At 63.3% G+C, this 18248-nt stretch overlaps 1 protein-coding gene across 2 annotated transcripts in view; it reads right to left on the bottom strand.

Annotated features, from left to right (window-relative positions):
* Positions 1-354: 354 nt before the first annotated feature.
* MACROD1 (mono-ADP ribosylhydrolase 1) overlaps positions 355-18248 on the bottom strand; it is a 151809-nt gene continuing 133915 nt past the window's right edge. The window contains exons 4-11 of one of the 2 annotated variants that reach the window (XM_043870690.1): positions 15003-15032; positions 2349-2465; positions 1549-1670; positions 1389-1419; positions 1196-1269; positions 767-848; positions 647-675; positions 355-493 (exon numbers count right to left, since the gene is read on the bottom strand). In XM_043870690.1, coding sequence (XP_043726625.1) covers positions 671-675; positions 767-848; positions 1196-1269; positions 1389-1419; positions 1549-1670; positions 2349-2465; positions 15003-15032 — 461 coding nt within the window. In that variant the 3' untranslated portion in view covers positions 355-493; positions 647-670. The remainder of the gene's footprint in view (positions 494-646; positions 676-766; positions 849-1195; positions 1270-1388; positions 1420-1548; positions 1671-2348; positions 2466-15002; positions 15033-18248) is intronic. The other variant, XM_043870689.1, reaches the window with a different exon arrangement.

Below are 18248 nucleotides of genomic sequence, written 5' to 3'. Positions count from 1 at the left end.
CGAGCAGGGCTCTCCAGGCCGCCGTCCTCCCTGCTCTGCTCCCCTCAGCCCCCTGCCTGTGCCTGCTTTGCACCCCCATTGCTTGGGCCACGGTGTCTGCATTGCCTTCCTTTCTGCCTTCACCTCGTCTCTCACCTGCCCGCTTCCCGGCACATGTGGGGTCTCTGCCCCCAGGCTGTGAGCTTCTTGGGGGCAGGCCCTCAATAAATGTGACGTGCTGCTGCCAGCTCTGCTGTCAACCTCGTGCCTCCCCGGCCTGGCTCACTGAGAGCTCTCGGCAGCCCCTCGATGCCACAGCAGCTGCCACACCTGGGCGCCCTCCCTCCCCGCTGGCAGAGCTGGGACAGTCGGAGCTGCAGCAGTAGTGGTCTTTTATTAGGCTCCTGACGGGGCTGGAGGTGTAGGGAAAGAATAGCGTGGCCCCGCCAGGCCCCACTGCAGGCTTCAGAGACTTCTTAGAGCTGGGAGCGTGGTCCAGCAGGCCCAGGGGAGTCTGCAGGCAAAGACGAGAGGTCAGAGCAGTGGCCCATGGGCTGCCCCGGCCTCCCAGGCTGCCTCCCTGGCTTCCTTCCCTGCGTGGGGGTGAACGGGTGTTAGTGGGCATGAGGTTAGTGGGCAGCCACACGGAGGGCCAGGCCCTGCTTACCAGTCCTGGTCAGGGTGGGCAGCATCACGCTGGAAGGCAGAGGACAGTGAGAGCCTGTCCTGGGTGGACGGTGCGGGACAGGGGCTGGTGGGGGCGCGCTGGGGGGCAGGGGGCACCTACCAACCGGGAAGTAGTGGGGGAGGCGTTCTCGGTAGATGTTCTCGTCCTTCTCCAGGAACACGCAGATGATGAGCCGGTCCACCTGCATCAGGGCCTGTTCAGGCTGGGCAGACGCGGCCGGCTCCCCGGCTGCTGGGTCTCACCACCACCCTCTCCCTGTGGGGTTTCCCCTGCCCTGTCCTTGGGGCGCTCTTCAACCTGGGTTTAGAGCTCGGGCTACAGAAGGGGCTCGTGGCGCGGTGTGCGCCCCGCTATCCCTTTCTCGAACCTCCCTGTGCCCTGGCCGCAGGGGAGGAAAACGCCCCGTATAAAAGGACGGAGAGAGCAAGAGCCCGGCGCTCTGCACACCTTGGCGATGGTGGGTGGGGTTGGCCACATGCGCCCCGCCGCCCACTTCCTCCGCGCCCTTCGGCTGGACCCAGGCCTCACCTTGTCCTTGTGCTGCTCCAGCCACTCGCGCAAAGCGGTCAGCACTACCTCGGCCGCCGCCTCGTTGGGGTAGCCTGCGGACGGGACCGTGGGCCCCAGTGAGTCCCGAGCTCCGCCCCTCGCCGCCCCGCCCACTCCGGCCCCTCCCGGCGTCCCGCCCATCTGCACCCTTCCTCTTCTAGAGCCCACTCACCGAACACTCCAGTGGAGATGCAGGGGAACGCCTAGGGTGACGGGTAGTAAGAAGGGATTGGAGACAGCGTCACTCTTCGCTCCGCCTCCCGCCAGGCCGCGCCCCGCCCCGCCCCGCCCCGCCCCGCCCCGCCGCCCCTCACCGCCCCGCCGCCCCTCACCGCCGAGCGGAGCCGGTGCTCCAGCAGCAGGTCGAGGCTGCTCAGGTAGCAGCTGCGGAGTTCAGCAGCCTGGCTGGCGCTCGGCTCTCCGTGGGCGATGGGTCCCACCGTGTGGATGACATCTGTGGGAGGGGGTGAGGTCAGACCGGCCGGAGCTCCCGGCGCTCTTCGGCTTTCCCTCCTGCCAGCCTGCGCCCTGGTTGTGGTGGTGGTGGTTTAGTCGCTAAGTCGCATCCAACTCTGTGACCCCATGGATTGTAACCCGCCAGGCTCCTCTGTGCATGGGATTCTCCACAAAAGAAGACTGGGGTGGGTTGCCATTTCCTTCTCCAGGGATCTTCCCAACCCAGGGATCGAACGCAGATCTCCCGCATTGCCGGCGCATTCTTTACCAGCTGAGCCACCAGGGAAACCCCTGGGCCCTGGAGGGGACAGGAAACAAGCACCTTCCTCCCCCAGTTCTGATCTTCCCCGGATAGGGACCCCACACATATAATTCACACCTGCACAGACAGGCCAGCCCACGCAGGCCCCCTCCCCACATCTGTCTGGACCGGGCTGAAACAATGGACGTTGTTTAGCTCTTCCCCTCACTTAGTCCTTGCCGCTCCCAGCCTTTGCGCATGCCCTCCACACACCTGCTTCCTGGGATCTGCGAGGAGGAGCCAGGTCCTGGCACTTAAGTGCCCCCGGAGGAGGCCTCCAGCAATTCTGTCGGGGTACACCCTTATTCCCGAGTTACACTAATTACGCAAGGCGCCCTGTCTGCGCCCCGCGGGGTGGGGGTGTCCGGGACTCACACTTGGCCGGCAGCCGATATCCGCAGGTGATCTTGGCCTTGCCGGTCTCGCAGCTCTGCAAGGTCCGGCACTCGTCGGTGAGCAGGGGCCCGGCGGCCCGGTGGATGCAGCCGTCCACTGCAGGGAACCGGGCAGTGAGTTGTGGGGCTCCCCGCCACCCGCTGAGCCCGTTTTACAGAGAAGGCCGAGGCCCAAGGAGAGAAGACTCCAATCCCTGGGCTGTGCCGGGACTCACCCGGCCCCGAGCCTTTCTCCCGTGGCCTCCAGACGCTCCCTCACACCTCCACCCTCTTCCTGCACCCCCGGTCCCACACTTTTTTCACAGCTCGGGAAACCGAGGCGTAGGCGGGGGCCAGAGAGGGCCGCGGCGGGAGCCGGCGCAGACCCGCCGGCAGGGGGCGCGCCCCGTCCGCCCTGCTCTTTCCTGGGCGCGCGGCAGGGGCGCAGGCGAGGCTGAGGTCTCCACGAGCAGAGGCGGCGCCGGGACTTGGAGGCGGGTCCGAGCGACAGGATCCGCAGCCCGAGCCGGACAAGGGGGAAAATCCGCCCTCCCGGCCGCGGGGCCCGCTGCCAGTCGCCACCTTCGCGGGCGGAGCCTGGGATCCGAACGCCGACCTCCCAAGGCGAGGCCCTCTCGGACCCGCTTTACAAACTCTTGGTGGTGGTTTAGTCGCTAAGTCATGTCTGACTTGCGACCCCATGGACTGTATAGCCCGCCAGGCTCCTCTGTCCATGGGATTCTCCAGGCAAGAATACTGGAAAGTGAAAGTGAAAGTCGCTCAGTCGTGTCTGACTCTTTGCGACCCCATGGACTATGCAGTCCATGGAATTCTCCAGGCCAGAACACGGGAGTGGGTATCCTTTCCCTTCTCCAGGGGAATCTTCCCGACCCAGGAATCCAACTGGGGTCTCCTGCGTTGCAGGTGGATTCTTTACCAACTGAGCTACCAGGGAAGACTACTGCTGTGGGTTGCCATTTACAGACTCTTAAGACCCACTTTACAGACGCGGACACTGAGGCCACCTAGATACAAAAGGCCGATCCGATGGGGGCCTTGAGCTAGGTATTCCACCTCCTTCCTGCGCCACGCGGGAGGGTGGTCCGGGGCGCGCAGGTGTCTCCGGGCGCGCACCCAAACTCGTTAACGAGCCGCCTCGTTAGTGCATCCGGCTTAATTGGGGCCGGGCCTGGGCTTGTTTATCCGAGGGCGGCTCTAGGGCCTCACCAGCGACCCTGGGGACCCGGACCGAGATAAACAAGTCGTCCTGGGCGCGGCGGGAGGTGTGGATGGAAGAGACGCTTCTTCTCCTTGACCTCCCCAGGCTGCTGCGGCTCCGAGGGAAAGGCGGGGTCAGCCTCGAGAAGAGTCAAATCCAAACTCGCCCCTCATTGACTGCGGCACCTTGGCAAGCCCTTTCCCCTTTCCCAGAGCGTCCTCTGCCACATCAGAAAGATTGGGGCAGTGACCACTCCGCCCCCCCCATCCCCCGGGAAATTATCACCCACCTCCGGCAGGGCCCCAGCTCCTACTGCACCTAGGCCTGTGCCAGGGGCTTCTTGGACACTGAGCTCAATGCCCTGCAGCAGAAATACTACCGTTTCCCCATTTCACAGACCTCAGACTGAGGGCCTCATTCCTCCATCACAGCCCCACCCTCAGAATCTGAGCTCAGGACCAGGGCCGCCGCTGGACCGGCCCCTTTGCTTCTGTTTCCTTTCGTGCCTGTGAGCCCGATTAAACCTAGTTCTGAGATTTCACCCGGAGGTGGCACCAGGTGATCTCCTGAGCATCCCAGGAGTGGGGTGAGGGTGAGGGGTAGAAGAACTGGGGGATCCCCAGGAGGGAATCTGTCAGTGGGTCCCCTGCCACCCCCTCTCATGTGCAGGGCTGAGGGCAGCCGCAGCCAATGGGAGGGGCGGAGAGTGGGTGGTGTGGCACAGTGGGTGTAGGTCGTCTACTTGCGGTGTGTCTATTCTGGGTGGGGGGTACCACAGAACCACCCAGCGCCATGTGCAAAAGCAGGGGCCGTGGAGCTGGGCAACCTGGGTTCAAATACCAGCTCTGCCAGTCACCGATGTGTGATCCAGGGCACTTAACCTCTCTGGACCTCAACTGCCCCATCTGTAAAATGGGATAATATGAGTACTCACCTCATAGGAATATTGGAAGGATTAAATTAATTCCTGTAATGTGCTTAAGCCAGTGCCTGGCATGAGTGAAGGCGACCCGAGTGTTGGCTACTGCTTGGACACTGAGACTGTATGGGCCTGTACCCGACCTGTGTACACCCAGGAGTGTGGTGGGAGGTGGCATCCAGGGCATGTGGGGTGAGCACAGGGGCCTGCCTGCGCCGGCTCTCCTGGGGACCTCCCGGCCCTGCCCCAGTGGTCTCATCCACTTGGCACCAGGTCGCCTGCCATCTCCCAGTGCTGGCCACCCTGCTGGCGACCTTGGCCCGCAGTGGGGGGCCGTGCGGAAGTGGAGCTCAGCGAGATCTGTTTCAGGGACTTAATGTTTCCTGCAGAAGTGGACAGGCCTGCAGCCAGGCCTTTGGGGCTGACCTGGGGGCATGAGGTGGGAGGAGGCGGGAGGAACTGGCGCCGGCAGAGCCCTTGGACTGGAGTCCCCCCACCCCCCGCAGCATCCAGAACAGGGCCGGGGCCATGTGACTCCTGTGACAGCGCCCGGGAGCCGTCCGCCCAAAGTAGAGATGAGGGACAGGTTCGAGGCTCCCCCCTTGCCCACCCTCCCCCCAAGCCAGAGCCAGCCTGGCCCCCTCCTGTCCCCCTTCCCCAACCAAGGGCAGGCCTGTGGCTCTCCTGTCTCTGAGGAGGCCCCCAGCCCCACTGGCCTTAGCTACAGGCCAAAGGACTGCCCCTTCCCACGCCTCCCACCATGACCCGCACCTCCCCTGGCTCCGACCCCCAGGCCCTGCCCCGGCTCTCAGGTAGGGCTAAGCTGAGCCCTGGAGACGGGAAGCAGGAGGTTTCCAGGGGTCCCATCCCTTCCTCCCCACTCCCCACCTGACTATCGTTGCCTGTTACTAGGACAGAGGGGCAGCTGGGCCTCCGGCCTGCCTGGTATGGGGGTGTCCCCAGTTCATACCAGCTGACCCTCAGAACCCTTCCTGGTGCCCATGGCCACATTCCCCCAAATGTCCTACTTGACCCCGCCCCACTTCAAGACAGCAGAAAACCTGGGGTCTCTGCTGGGGGACTGAGCCCATGTGGGCGAAAGGGCCTTCCTCATGCCTCTCCACTAGTCCAGGCGGAGCCCTTCCCTGGCAGAAGATGGCCCCGAGGCCCGCGCTGCCTCCCTCCGCAGCTGCCTCCTCGCTCCTCCAGGTTAAGCTCTCAGATTTTTATTGCTGTTGTTCCTTAGTCACTATGTTGTGTCTGACTCTTTCGTGACCCCATGGACTATGGCCCACCAGGCTCCTCTGTCCATGGGAATTTCCAGGCAAGACTGGAGCGGGTTGCCATCTCCTCCTCCAGGGGATCTTCCCCACGCAGGGATCGGAGCTGCATCTCCTGCATTGACAGGCGGACTCTTTACCATGGAGCTGCCAGGGAAGCCCCAGCTCCCAGATACGGCTCCTTAATTTCAGCCTCTTAGTGAGCAAGGCGCTGAGCCGTATACATCCACCGTCATATTTGATCCTCACAGCCTGGCTGTGCTATCACTTTTCTTGCTTTAGCAAAGGAGAAATTGAGGCAAAGACGGTGAGAGACTTGCCTAAGGTCACACAGCTGGACGGCTCCACTTCCTCGAGAACCACGACAGGACCTGTCCTCACTGTTCCCACCCTGGGGCCGCCCTTCCGCGCTCACCCTCCTCACTCAAACACTTCAGGAAGGTGCCCTGTCTGCGGCTGCTGTCTCCTCTGCCAGCCCCCTGCAGCCTGGCTCCTGGCCCCTCCCTACCTCTCCCCATCCCCCTCCCAACAAAGGGGCTGCTCGGGGGACCTCTGGTTGCTGAGCGGTCTGGGGCTCTCCCCGTGCAGACCGTTCAGCTGCACCCACAGGCTGACCGCTGACTGTCTGCATCCAGTCCAGCAGGGCGGCCTTGGAGACGGGCTCTCCCCATCCTCCTGCCTCCCTGATCTCTTCTGCTTCCTTCCCCATCTCCTCAGATGGCTCTCTGGGGGCCCTGTCGGTCCCTTCTCTGTTCCAGCCCTGACTCTCCGCCCGGGTCCAGGTACGTCCCCTGGAGAAGCCCTGCCGCCCCTGCCTGGAAGCCCACCCCAGCCTCCTGCCATCAGTGCGGCCTCCACAGCCCTGTTCTCAGCCTTCGGGAGTGTCAGCTCAGACTCAGCGCCTTCTTGGTAAGGCTGGGGCTGGAAGGGCGTCCAAAGAGAGCAGGGGCTGGAGCCCGGCCTCCGTGGAGCCAGCGGCGGCGAAGCAGGCAGGCTCCCGTGGGGGCCATTTGCCAAGGCGCTTAGGATATGTTGGCCGCTATTTAGGGTGCTGTAATATTCATGAAGGGAAGATTAGATATTTAAATTTATTCAGCAATAAATGCATCTCAGTGGGGGAGCATTCCTCATGCTAAACAAACAAGCAGGCAGGGGCTAATTAATTATTTACAGGAACACAAGGAGAGCTGTGGCCTGGGGGAGAGGAGGGCAGCTGTGCCCTAACAGAGGGCAGGGGACCCTGGCCAGCCCTGGGCCTGCCCCTCCGTCTCCCCCTTCTTCTCCATCCCCCTCCACGTCCTGTGAGTCTGGCCCCCTGCTCGCCTCTTTCTGGCATTTCTCTTCCCAGAAATCTTGCCCACAAGTGTGCTGGTAGCTTTGGGCTAGTCACTTAACCTCTCTGAGCCTCAGAAAACTTGGGGGGAGGTCTGAGGTTTGTGTTGAGGTGGCCAGAGGAGGGGAGACTCAGGGCCAGGATGATTTAGTGACGCTTCCAAGGTCTCAGTTACAGCGTAGCAGATGCTCTGAGCGCTGCCCTGGCCCCCACCTCTCCCCAGCAGGGACGAAGGCTCACGGGGGCAGAGCTCTCAGCAGTTGTGGGTGGTGAGGTCTTGTCCGGGCAGCCCTCCGCCCTGCCCTGCCCTGCCCGGGGCTCCTGTGGGCCCCCAGGGCAGGGGAGGCGGAGGACGGGGTCCGGGCAGTGCCCTCCCAGGTGCCGAGTGTCAGAGCCTCTGAGATGAGCTCACTGGGGCTGTGTGGCTCAGGAGCAGACCCAAGGCCGCCTCCCCCAGCTCTCCCACCCCTCCGCTGGTCCCTTCACCTCTGCGCCTCAGCTTCACCTGTACAAGGTCAGTTACAGCACCTCTCACTGCGTCTGGCCTGAGGGTTCGGTGCGTGATGGTACCAACGTGCCCTGCGTGTTATCACGTGTCGTCCCATTTTACAGACGGGGAGACCGAGGCACAGCCACGGACTCCGTAGGCAAAAGACGCCTCTGTCCCAAATGCTCTGGGGGCCCCTTCGCCCAAGGAACAGGACACACTGCCAGTGGAGATGTCACCCAGAAAGCCGGCAGGGAGGGCTGCGGAGCTTGATGCCCAGGGGCCCGGGGAGGGGGGTGCCTCTCAAGCCCCGGAAGGCACCTGCGGGTGGGCCCTCTCCACCACTTCCCACTTAGACGGCTCACCTTGGAGAGCCCGCCCACTCTGACCAGGCAGGTGTAGTCCAGCCCAGCCCCCTGCACGGACGCCCACCGCCTGGGCTGAAAGGAGCCAGAAGCCTGAGTTGCTGCACCCCCAGGCCCCTGACCTGCAGCACGATGGCCCAGCCATAAGGTCTGGCCAAGTGACTCAGCCTGCAGCCTCGGGCCCCCTTCTCTCCAGCCCTCCCTACTCTCTTCCTCTCTGGCCTCTGTTTTCCTCCCAGGCTGAGACTTGGGAGCCTGGACCCCACGTGATCCCCCGTTGCCAAAACTGCCTCGGCTTCTGCCCACACACTACCGGTCACTCATTCAGTCAACAGACACATCCCAGCCCCGGCTCGGTGCTGGACTTGGGTTCAGCCCACTATGGGGGGAAGCAGAGCCCACCCTCACCAGGCCCCACCCTCGAGATGCCAAGGTGGGCGGGTACCCCCGGGAGAAGACGGATGGACGACAGCTCGGCGATGTGATCTGAAATTCATTACGGGGTGAGATCAGCTCCTTAAATGGGGATTTGAAAACATTAGGGCTTCATTATGTACACAACGGCAGCGCCTCATTCATCATGCAAAAATCACTCCCGTTATTAAAAATCCCCGTGGCAGCTGCAGGCAGGGGCTTGGCAGCATCTTGCCCACGAGGGGGGGGCAGGGCATGGGCCCCACCATTCTCTCTGCCCCCCCAGGGAGGGTGGGCCAAGGGATGGGGGTGGGGAATGCGGTTCAGCTCAAGGGACTTGGTGCCTCAGTTTCCTCATCTGCAAAACGGAGATGCTAAGGGTACGCGTGTCCAGGGTGCTGTGACGGGTACGCGAGAGCCTGCGGGGAGAGCTCGGCCAGGCCCAGCATCCAGGCAGGGGGCGCTGATAGCACCTCAGTCCTGCTGCTCCACTGGGGCCTGTACTGGGGAGACCGTGTCCCCCTCCTGCTCACGAAACCTCCCGTGGCTCCCACAAGCCCGTGAAATAAAATCATCAATGTTGAGCAGGGCTGGGGCTCCCTCCAGCCTCCACCTTCGATGACACCCGCCTTTTGCATGCTGTCCCCCCCTACCTCCGGTGCATTCGACAGGGGGAGGTGGGCCCTCCACGCCCGGTGCAAAGGAGGCAAAGCTCTACTAGCTGTTTTACCCCGATGAAACAGCTGAAGGAATGACTCCAGAGTCGGAGGGGCAAGGGAGCCGGGCAGGCGTGGGTTTCAGGTTGGTTTCAGGTTGGGAAGGTGCCTCCAAGGAGGTGGCATCTGAGCAGAACCCTGGGTGATAGGCTTTGGGGGGAGGCCGGGGGAGGAGAAGTCCAGGCACAGGGCTCAGCAGGGTGACAGGGAGAGAGGTGGGAGGGGTGAGCTGTACCCCCAGGAGCCACTGCAGTGGGAAGGTTCCAGCAAGGGAGTGGCGTGGTCGAGATGGCCTCTGCTGCGCCCTCAGCCAGGACTGCCCTTCCCCTCTCTGCGCCCAGCACAGTCCCCTGCCCTAGATAACTTCCAATCGCACCTGTTGAGTCCACCCATTGGCCCCGGCCTGGCACAGAGACATGCTGAAGCTTGGCTGGGACTTGCGCGGTGGTCCAATGGCTAAGACTCCGAGCTCCCAATGCAGCAGGCCCGGGTTCAATCCCTGGTCAGGGAACTAGATGCCCCACATGCTATAACAAAAAATGGAAGATCCCGTGTGCCGCGACTAAGACCCGGTGCAGCTAAGTAAATAAATAATTATGAAAAAAGAAACAATGGGCTGGTCAGGCCCCGCCCAGCCTGGTCTGGAGAGGGTCTGCCTGCTGTGCCAGGCCCCAGCCAGTCGGAACAGAGCAGGGAGCAATCACGGATTAGCAGCACAGGGCGATGGGAGATAGGGCCGGGCCCGGCGTGGGCGGGGTGGCAAGCGAAGCCAGGCAGAAGCCGAGGCCGGAATCCTGAGAGGCCTCGTTAATCCTCCCGGGCCTGCCCATCCACAAAGGAGGGCGAGCGAGTGAGCAGGCGAGAGCAGGAGATGGCATGTGCCAGGGCAGAGAGATGGAGAGGAAACTAGAGTGAGATGGCAAGAGGCAGGCCGAGGGGGACCGAGGGGGACCGAGGGGGACTCAGGGACAGTGAGAGGGTAGCGGGTGCCCCCCCTCCCGGAGTCGTGGGTGCCTACGTGGAGAGAGGAGAGGGTGGGCCCCGGTGGTGGGTTCCAGCCTGGGCCATGACAGCTGGGCTGAGGGCACATGCCCCCGGGCACGCCGGTCCACCAGCAGGTCTGCAATGGGCACCTGCTTTTTGCCGGGAGGCGGAGAGACAGACGTTTGTGCTTACCCCTGAGTTGGGGGGGGTCTGATGGGGGGCAGTTGATATTTAATCACACAAATGCAAGTCTGATTTCCAAGAGGGACAGGGTCTGCCGTGTCCCAGAGCTGCAGGCCCCTCGGTGAACAGAGAAACAGCAGTGAGTGAGTGAGTGTGTGTGTGTTTGTGTGTGTGTGTTGGGGGAACTGCTGGTTGGAGGGGCTGCCCTGACATGGAGATAACTAGGCGGGAAGGTGTGGTGGGAGGGCAGAGGAGCCCTCGGGCCTGGGAATAGCATGTGCAAAGGCCCTGTGCCTGGAGAGGGCTATGCCAGGAGCTGGGCCACCCTGGCTTCCCCCTGGTGTGAGGTGCCTGGGACCCTGCAGTGTAAGGGACACACACACGGACTTGCGGGGTGGGCCTGGGGAGCAGGGCTGAGCAGAGCTGACGGGAGGGAGGGCAGGGTGGCTGTACCCTCACAGGCCTGCCGGTGTAGGGGGGCTGGCTGACCTCTGGAAGAGGGGCCCTTGGCAGGGGCTGTGTGTGTGGATGAAGCTCCAACCTGCCCTGCGCTCATCCTCGGGCCGGCCCTCAAGGCCTTGGCCAGGCGGACACAGAGATGGCGCTGCAAGCGGAGGAAGGCGGCTCTGAATTAATCTGTCACTAAAGCTTGGCCGTGGCAGGCGCAGTCATGATTTAGATGAATAATTGAAACGCTCCGATACATTTATTATCCCTTTAGTGCGAAAGTGGCAGAGAAAGACGAGGGGTAATTGAAAAAGAGCGCACAAATCTCCACGAGAAAGCCGGCTCCTTATCGCCAAGTAAACATTTCAGTCCTAATAAACAGGAGAGACACGCGTCAGGGCCCTGTCGATTCCCATCCTGATTTAGGGCCCGCCTCCCTTCTTACCATACAATCATACAATAGCAGAGTGTTTTTTCAAAAAAAAATTTTTTTATCGAGCCAGTAAAAGGCTGTCCAGGAAGGAGGCGGGAGCAGGAGTGGGCCAGGCGGTCCCCACTGCAGACGCTGGGCCGTCTACCTGGTGGGCCTCTCCATCCCTCTGTACCTGACAAACTCCTATACAGCCTTCGGGGCCCAAGTCAAATGCCCTTTCTGTTGGAAGACTTCTACCAAAGCGGGTCTCTTTGAGGGCAGAGTCAAGTCCTGAGTCCGAGGATCTGACACCGGTGTCCTCCCCTGCCCCCCCACTCTCAGAAACAGCGCTGGGAGGCTATGGGGAGTAGGGACCCTTCGCTGTGTTGTCAGAACCACTGACCTTGGCCTCGGGGCCTGGTGGGGGTCCGACCCCAGAGTGAGGCAGGCCCAGGGGCCCTGGACCCTTGGGGTTAAGTCCTCTGGGATCGAGCAGCCCCTGGGGGCTCCCACTGAGGTTTGGGGTGTCAGCCGACCCCCTCCCCAACATGCTTGCTGTAAACGCTGTGGGTTTGTTGCACCAAAGCCCTGCAGGCTGGCCCTGCCCCCCTTTAGGAGCCCCTTTCTGAGCTGATGGCTGCCCTCCCTCAGCAGGACTGGATGGGAACCCCGGGGCGGGGCTACTGGTCCCCAGTTCCTAGGCGGCACCCACACACAGGGGCGCAACTAGCCACCCCAGAAAGGCTGGTCTAGGGGCCTGGAATCCCCTGAACTCTATTTCCTGGGGAGAGTATGTTTTCCTGGGGGGAAAGGAATAACAAACAAACACCCGTATGTTGAAAGGGGAGCCACGCTCCGGGAACATGCGCAAGGGGAGGTCAGCAAGGGGGGCTGGGGGCGGGGGCTGGGGGGCCCAGTGCTTGTTAAATGCATGGGTGGTGGGTGGATAGGTAAAGGGGTGGGGACGGGAGGGTGCGGAGTGGCCTGAACCCCTGCAGGGCTGGACTCGGGAGAAGAGGACCCCGGGGGGACCAGGGTCCGGGCAGTCAGATGGGGGCCCCCCAGGCCCAGGCTGCCTCTGCCTGTGCCCCCCCTCCTGGCAGGTTGGGGGTTAAGGCTGGATGGACGGACCAGGGGCAAGGGAGGGCACAGGTGGCAGATGTGAGCTCAGAGGACGTCCTGGGGGTCCGGGGCCCATTTCCATTTCCGCCCCAGGCAGGCGCCAGGCCCCCCCAGCCCCCGCCCCGCCTCCCCCCACCCCCAGTCCCCTCCCCGCCACCTCCGCCTTGTTCCAATCACATTAGCAGAGTGACAGCCCAGCGCGCACTGGCGGCGGCTCCATAAATCTCGGCCGGCGTTAAAAGGCTGGACTCCGGGCCCACTTCCTCCTGGGTCCTGGCCCACCCCATCCATCTCTGCGTCAGTCAGGCTGTGCTGAGGCCGGCTCCAGCCTCCCCTCGCCCCCAGTGCTGCAGTACAGTGAGCGTGGGGGTCCCCACCGGGCCTCGCCGCTCAGTCTGGCCAGAGCAGCTGCCCTCTGACCTCCCAGAGCGAGGTCCCCAGGCCACCTATGAGCCACTCTCCCTGCTCTGCAGGAAACCTCAGTGGCTCCCACTGTCCTCGTCAGCAAGTCCTTTGCATGACCCGTAAGGCCATCCCCAACTATCTACAGTTCATTTGTTCACTCATCAGCCATTCATTGAGCACTGACTGTACGCGCCAGACCACTGGTAAGTGTGAGCAAGCCTCTTGCAGCTACTGTCCTCAGTGGGGAGAGAGACAGCAAACGATGAACGGAACAGACGCGTCAGTGATACGTCACTTTAGGAGAGAGGCGGTCGGAGGAAAATAAAGACTAGAGTGGCCCAGGGAATGTCGGCTGGGGCAGGGGTAAGGGCAACAGCTGCAATTCCAAGGTCAGAGTGGGCCTCACTAGAAAGCCTGTGAGTAAACACTCATAGGAGGTGAAGGGAATGGCCGTGACTGTCTGCAGAAGAGCATTTGGGGCAGAGGCAAGAGCCAGTGCAAAGGCCCTGTGGCACACGTGGGCCGGCTGTGTTCCAGGAACTGCAGGGAGGTGGTGTGGCTGGCAGGGAGTTGGGAGGGCCAGGCAGTGTGGCGGGGAGTCTGATCGGTGGCTGGAGACTTTGTGGGCCGTGGAAGGAAGTGAGGCGAGAGCCCCAGAAGAGTTTTTAGCAGAAGAGGGCTGATGACCTCATTTAGGTTACGAGTCCCACAGCTTCTGTAATCCTTTGTCTTCCTACATGTGTGTGTGCTAAGTCGCTGCAGTTGTGTCCAACTCTTTGTGATCCTGTGGACTGTAGCCCACCAGGCTCCTCTGTCCATGGGATTCTCCAGGCAAGAATACTGGAGTGGATTGGCATGCTCTCCTCCAGGGGATCTTCCCGACCCAGGGATCGAACCTGCTTCTCTTATGTCTCCTGCATTGGCAGGCAGGTTCCACCTGGGAAGCTGGTCCTCCTAACTGAACGGCTAAAACTCCAGCTCCTCACACGGTCTCTGAGGCCCCTGCATCCTCTCCCGGTTCCCCTCCCCTTGTCTGGGCTCTAACCATTCCCATCTTCAGAGTCCCCCTCACTCCAGGCTTTGCCTGTGCTGTTCCCCCGGCCCAACACACCCTTCCCACTGCTCTTCACTGCTACCCATTCCCCGGGTCCCCACCCCGTCCTCTGGGAGCCTCCCTGGTCCCCACGCCTGGACAGGGGCACCTCATTGAGCCTGCTGCCCACAGGGCACCCTGTCAGGTGAAGCCCCTCATCCTGTGAGGCCTCCAGGGTAGTGGTGACCTCCTGAGGGACGGCTGGAGGAGAAGCGGGGGAGGGAGGGAAAACATCTCCAACCACAAACAGACCCCCCCCGCCCCGCGTCCCCATCCTGCATCCTGGCTGGTCACCGACAGCTCTTAACGCTGCTCTTATTTATTCCTGACCTTCTATGCCCCTTTTATTTTTTCCCCCTTTTAAAACCTGGCCTGGGCCCCGCCACCGCCGCCGTAAACACAGCCCCTGGGATTTATCCGACGGCGCATTAACCCCTGGCCCCTGGCTCACCAATCATTGGGCCGCCGGCAGAGACAGCGGGCAGGCCAGCCCGCGAGGGGCCCCGGGGCTGGGGGCGAGGGGCTGGCATGGCCGGCCTGGGCTGGCTGGCCAGGCGTTGGGGGCGCAGGGACTGTCCCCCCGGCCCTCCCCGCCAGCACCAGTTGACCTGGGCCTGCGTCCCGGGAGGCCGGGCCCGCTCTGACCTCGACGCCCTGCCCACCTAGCCCTGCTATGTCATGGTGGGCCTTAGAACAGTGAGCACACCCGCCTCCTCGCGGGCTTTACAGATGCTGGAGCTCTCCCTGACTTGACGAGACCATGTCCTGACGCAGAGCCGCTCTGCAAAGCTGCAGGGCAGAGTGGAGACGCTCATTTCACCCTCACAGGTGGGCAAACTTGCCCAGGACCTGTGGGCATCAGGGGGCAGGGCTGGGGTTTTCCCATTACACCTGTGGTGCTATGCCCCCACGACCCAGGCCCCGTCCCTCTGAAACCTCAGGGGGCCTTCCAGCCCCCCGGTTACAGACCAGGAGGCCTCTGTTCCGGGGGCAGGGACCTACCCCAGTCACCCAGCCGTGCAGGAGCCAGGCCTGACGTTCAGGTGTCCGGCTTGGTCTCCAGATGTGGGAGGCCAAGCGAGGCCGACAGGGTCGGGGGCAGTAAAGAAGGGCGGAGTGGGAAGATGGGAGGGGTGCCCAGTGGGGACGAGGGGGAAGCCTTGGGAAGGCATGGCCGCCAGCTGGGCTCGGAAGGTGGGCGAGGGGCCAGGAGGAGAGAGGTGGACCCCCACCCACCCAGCCCCTGCACCCCAGCCCGCAGGAAGGGTCTACTCACCACCGCCACCTCCGAGCAGGGAGCTGTTGGCTGCAAGAGAGAGAGAGACAAAGGCCGTCAGTGGGGAGAGGCTGGGGGGGCAGGCGGCTGTGTGGAGGGGCAATCAGGGGCTGCTAGCGTGGCAGGCGACCCTCGGCCACACGCATCCTTCCTTCCCCAGCAGCGCCCAGAGCCCGCCTGCCAGCGCGGTGCAGAGGGGCGGGGCTCACAGGCTGCGGGGACACAGACCTCTGGTCACAGGGACCCAGCCAGGGGAAGGGCTGCCTGGGGCATGAGCGTGTGGGGTGAGAGCTGTGAACCAGGGCGGGAGCCTCGCGGACCACAGCGCCCGCCCGTGAGGTCCGGGCCCCACCCCGGCTCATTGCAGGGGGGGCCAGGGCCCTGGGACTGGAACCAAATGGAACAGATGGGTGACTTGAGCCACCGTGCCTCAGTTTTCCTGTATGTAAAATGGGAGGACAGGCCACCTTACAGGCTTGGCGTGAAGGTCCAGGAAGAAACAGGGCTCTCCCTGGCTCCGCCAGCCCCCGGGCCCCCTCCCTCGACCAGAGCTGGACCGCCGGCCACCCTGTCCGTCGCGCCCTGCCTGGCCGGCTGCCCGCTCCGGCCTCCCCACGGAGCAGAGTGAAGCTGGCAGGCTCTCGGCTGGAATGTCAGGGCTGCACAGGTCCGCGCCCCTCCCAGCCAGGGCTCCGGCGTCTGACCATAGAGCTGCCTGGGTGTGAAGCACCGTGCTCAGGGCTCATCAGGACGAACCCAGGCGAGTTGGGGCGGGTGCGTCCCAGGCCCAGGTGCTGCCGGCGGGGGCCGTGGACCTGCTGTGCCTCAGCCCCCTGCCCCCGGGGTCCTGGCTCCCAGGCCGGCCTCGCTCTGACACTGCTCCGGCCTCCCGGCCTCCCTTCTAGGGTCCTGTTGCAGCCCCTCTGGAGGGGGACTCACGGAACAGGGCTCGGGCCAGGAGTGGGGCCATTTCCAGGCCGGCCAGGCCACAGGCCCCTGTGTGGAGGCTGCTAAGTGGTGCTGGGTGGCTCCGAGTGGCTGGTCTCCCAGAGCTGACAGCTCTTCGCTTGGGGAATAATTAATTCCACAGCCCAAAAACCCAGGGCTGCAAGTTGCCACGTTACTTGCAAGATTAATACAAGCAGCTAATTAAGATGGAGAGGCGAGGAGCGGCTGGGCGCTCCCAGAGCAGGGGTGGGGGCCGCCGGGAAAGGGCGGGGGTGCAGGTGGGCAGAGCAGGCAGGCGAGGCAGCCAGAGATGGACCCTGGTGGACATCCCGGTGGACGTGCAGGCCGCGGGGAGGGGCTCACCAAGGCTGGGGCTGTGGGCTCTGCCCCAGGAGCGCACGTGGCCAGTGACGGAGCGAGGGCGCCTGGCCAGGCAGACTGGCCCCATGTACTATCATAGCAAAGCCGCAGGGGCTGTGCAATTGCTCCCATTTTACAGATAAAAAAAGCAAAGCCCAGAGGCCGAGCTGCACAATAGCAGGATCGGAACTGGGTCTGTCTGATGTCAAAGCCACAGAACAGGTGGACCTCAAAGTCCAGAGGGAGGGTCCCCCCACCCGCCCGGCCAGGACCGGGGCCTTCCTCCTCCACTTACAGGCAGAGCGCACAGTAGGCCCCCCGGATGCAGTCTTGACCCGCCCCCACCCCAGCAGGCTGGCTGCAGAGACGAGGGGCTGGATGTCTGGACAGGTCTGCCCCGGAGCCCGGGGGGAGGACGGGGCATCTCAGGTGGGCGCGGGTCCAGCCCCCCGCCCCCTCAGCCCTCAGGGCAGTCCTGGCGGCTGTCGGAAGCTGCCCTCCATGGCCCTTCCCCACCTCCCCCCATCACCTCTCTCTCTTAATTAACACTGGCCGCAAACTAGCTGGCTCATGCTTGTGAAGGGCTGGATGCCAAATGGATTGGCAGCGAGCCGCAAAGGGGTGGGCGGGGAGGGGGCGCTGACCTGCGTTTCCGAAGGCCCCTTTGGAAGGAGATGCCAACGCTCACCTGCCCTGAGCCCCTGAAGAAATCCCACTGCGTGTGGCCCTGACTGAGCGAGGGGGCAGGGGTGAACGGGCCAGATGGCCACCAGGCTGGGGACACCCAGGGGCTGAGGAGGGAGGTGGGCCCGGGGCAGAGGCGGAGCTGGCGGGAGGGGGCACAGGTAGCCAGGTGGCATCACCTGCCACAGGTGGGAGAGCGCAGGCGTGGCCCAGCACTGGGGGCTCAGACTCAAGCTACACAGAGGACGTGGGCCCCAGTTCAGTGGGCACCCCAGGAGGCCGCTCTGCAGAGTCTCCATCCCCCAGCCCTCTGTGCCCCGCAGTCCCGTGGGGGGCACTCGAGGAGGGGCAGTAACCCAGGGATCTAAAGCCTGCCCCTGCCCTCTCTCCCCAGGGGCCTGGATGTCTGGTCAAGTGGTGCCCAAGGCACTCAGAGCTGGGGGGATGACCTGGAGGCTTGGGGGGAACATGGGAAATGGGGAGCAGTGCCAAAGATACCACAGGCGGTCCCCCTGCGTGTGCTGTCCAGCCTCCCACCCAAAGCAGGGCGGTTCCAGGCCTTCCTGCTGCCCGGCCAAGGCTGGCCCTGCCCGCCTCACCTGGACGCTGGCCTGGAGTCTCCAGAGCCTCCCCTTTCTGCTGCACCACCGCCTCCATGCTCCCCTCAGTTTGGTTTGAGGTTCTAAATCACAACTGGTCATTAGCCCATTTTTCAGATGAGGAAACTGAAGCTCTTGGCCTGATGGGTTGAATGGGGGAAAGGGCCTTGAACCAGGATGATTGGTTGTCAGCGCCCATTTTATTAACCCCTGCACGCCCCTTCTGTCTGAAAGGGCCTTCTTGCTGAGCTGGGTGGTGGGCGAATTAGATGTGGGCAAGCACTGGGTTTCGGGCCCAGCTCTGCCCAGAGGACCGAAACCTGCCCGGCTAAGCAGGGTCACTGAGCTTGTGAGTGGCTGAGTGAGTGAGTGAGGCCCAGGCCTGGCCCTGAGCTTTGAGGGGGGCTTGAGGTTTCTTCTGGATTTGGGGGTGTGGGGGCAGAGGCTCCTAGGCCAGAGTGTGTGAGGTGCCTGGCCCAACACCTGCCATCTGATTCTGCTTGTTGGCACCCCCCTGCGGGGCGAGGTGGTCCAGCCCGGCCTCGGCCCCCGCCCGAGACGTGCCGGAGCCATGCTCGCTGGACACAGTTAACTGGTTCCGAGCCTCAGCGCTGAGCCTGTGACCTTGGGGTGGAAATGAGGTCCACCCCAGTCA

The sequence above is a fragment of the Cervus elaphus genome, chromosome 2, assembly GCF_910594005.1.
Source record: "Cervus elaphus chromosome 2, mCerEla1.1, whole genome shotgun sequence".
Classification (NCBI taxonomy): Eukaryota; Metazoa; Chordata; class Mammalia; order Artiodactyla; family Cervidae; genus Cervus; species Cervus elaphus.
This window is presented reverse-complemented; position numbering and strand designations above follow the sequence as displayed.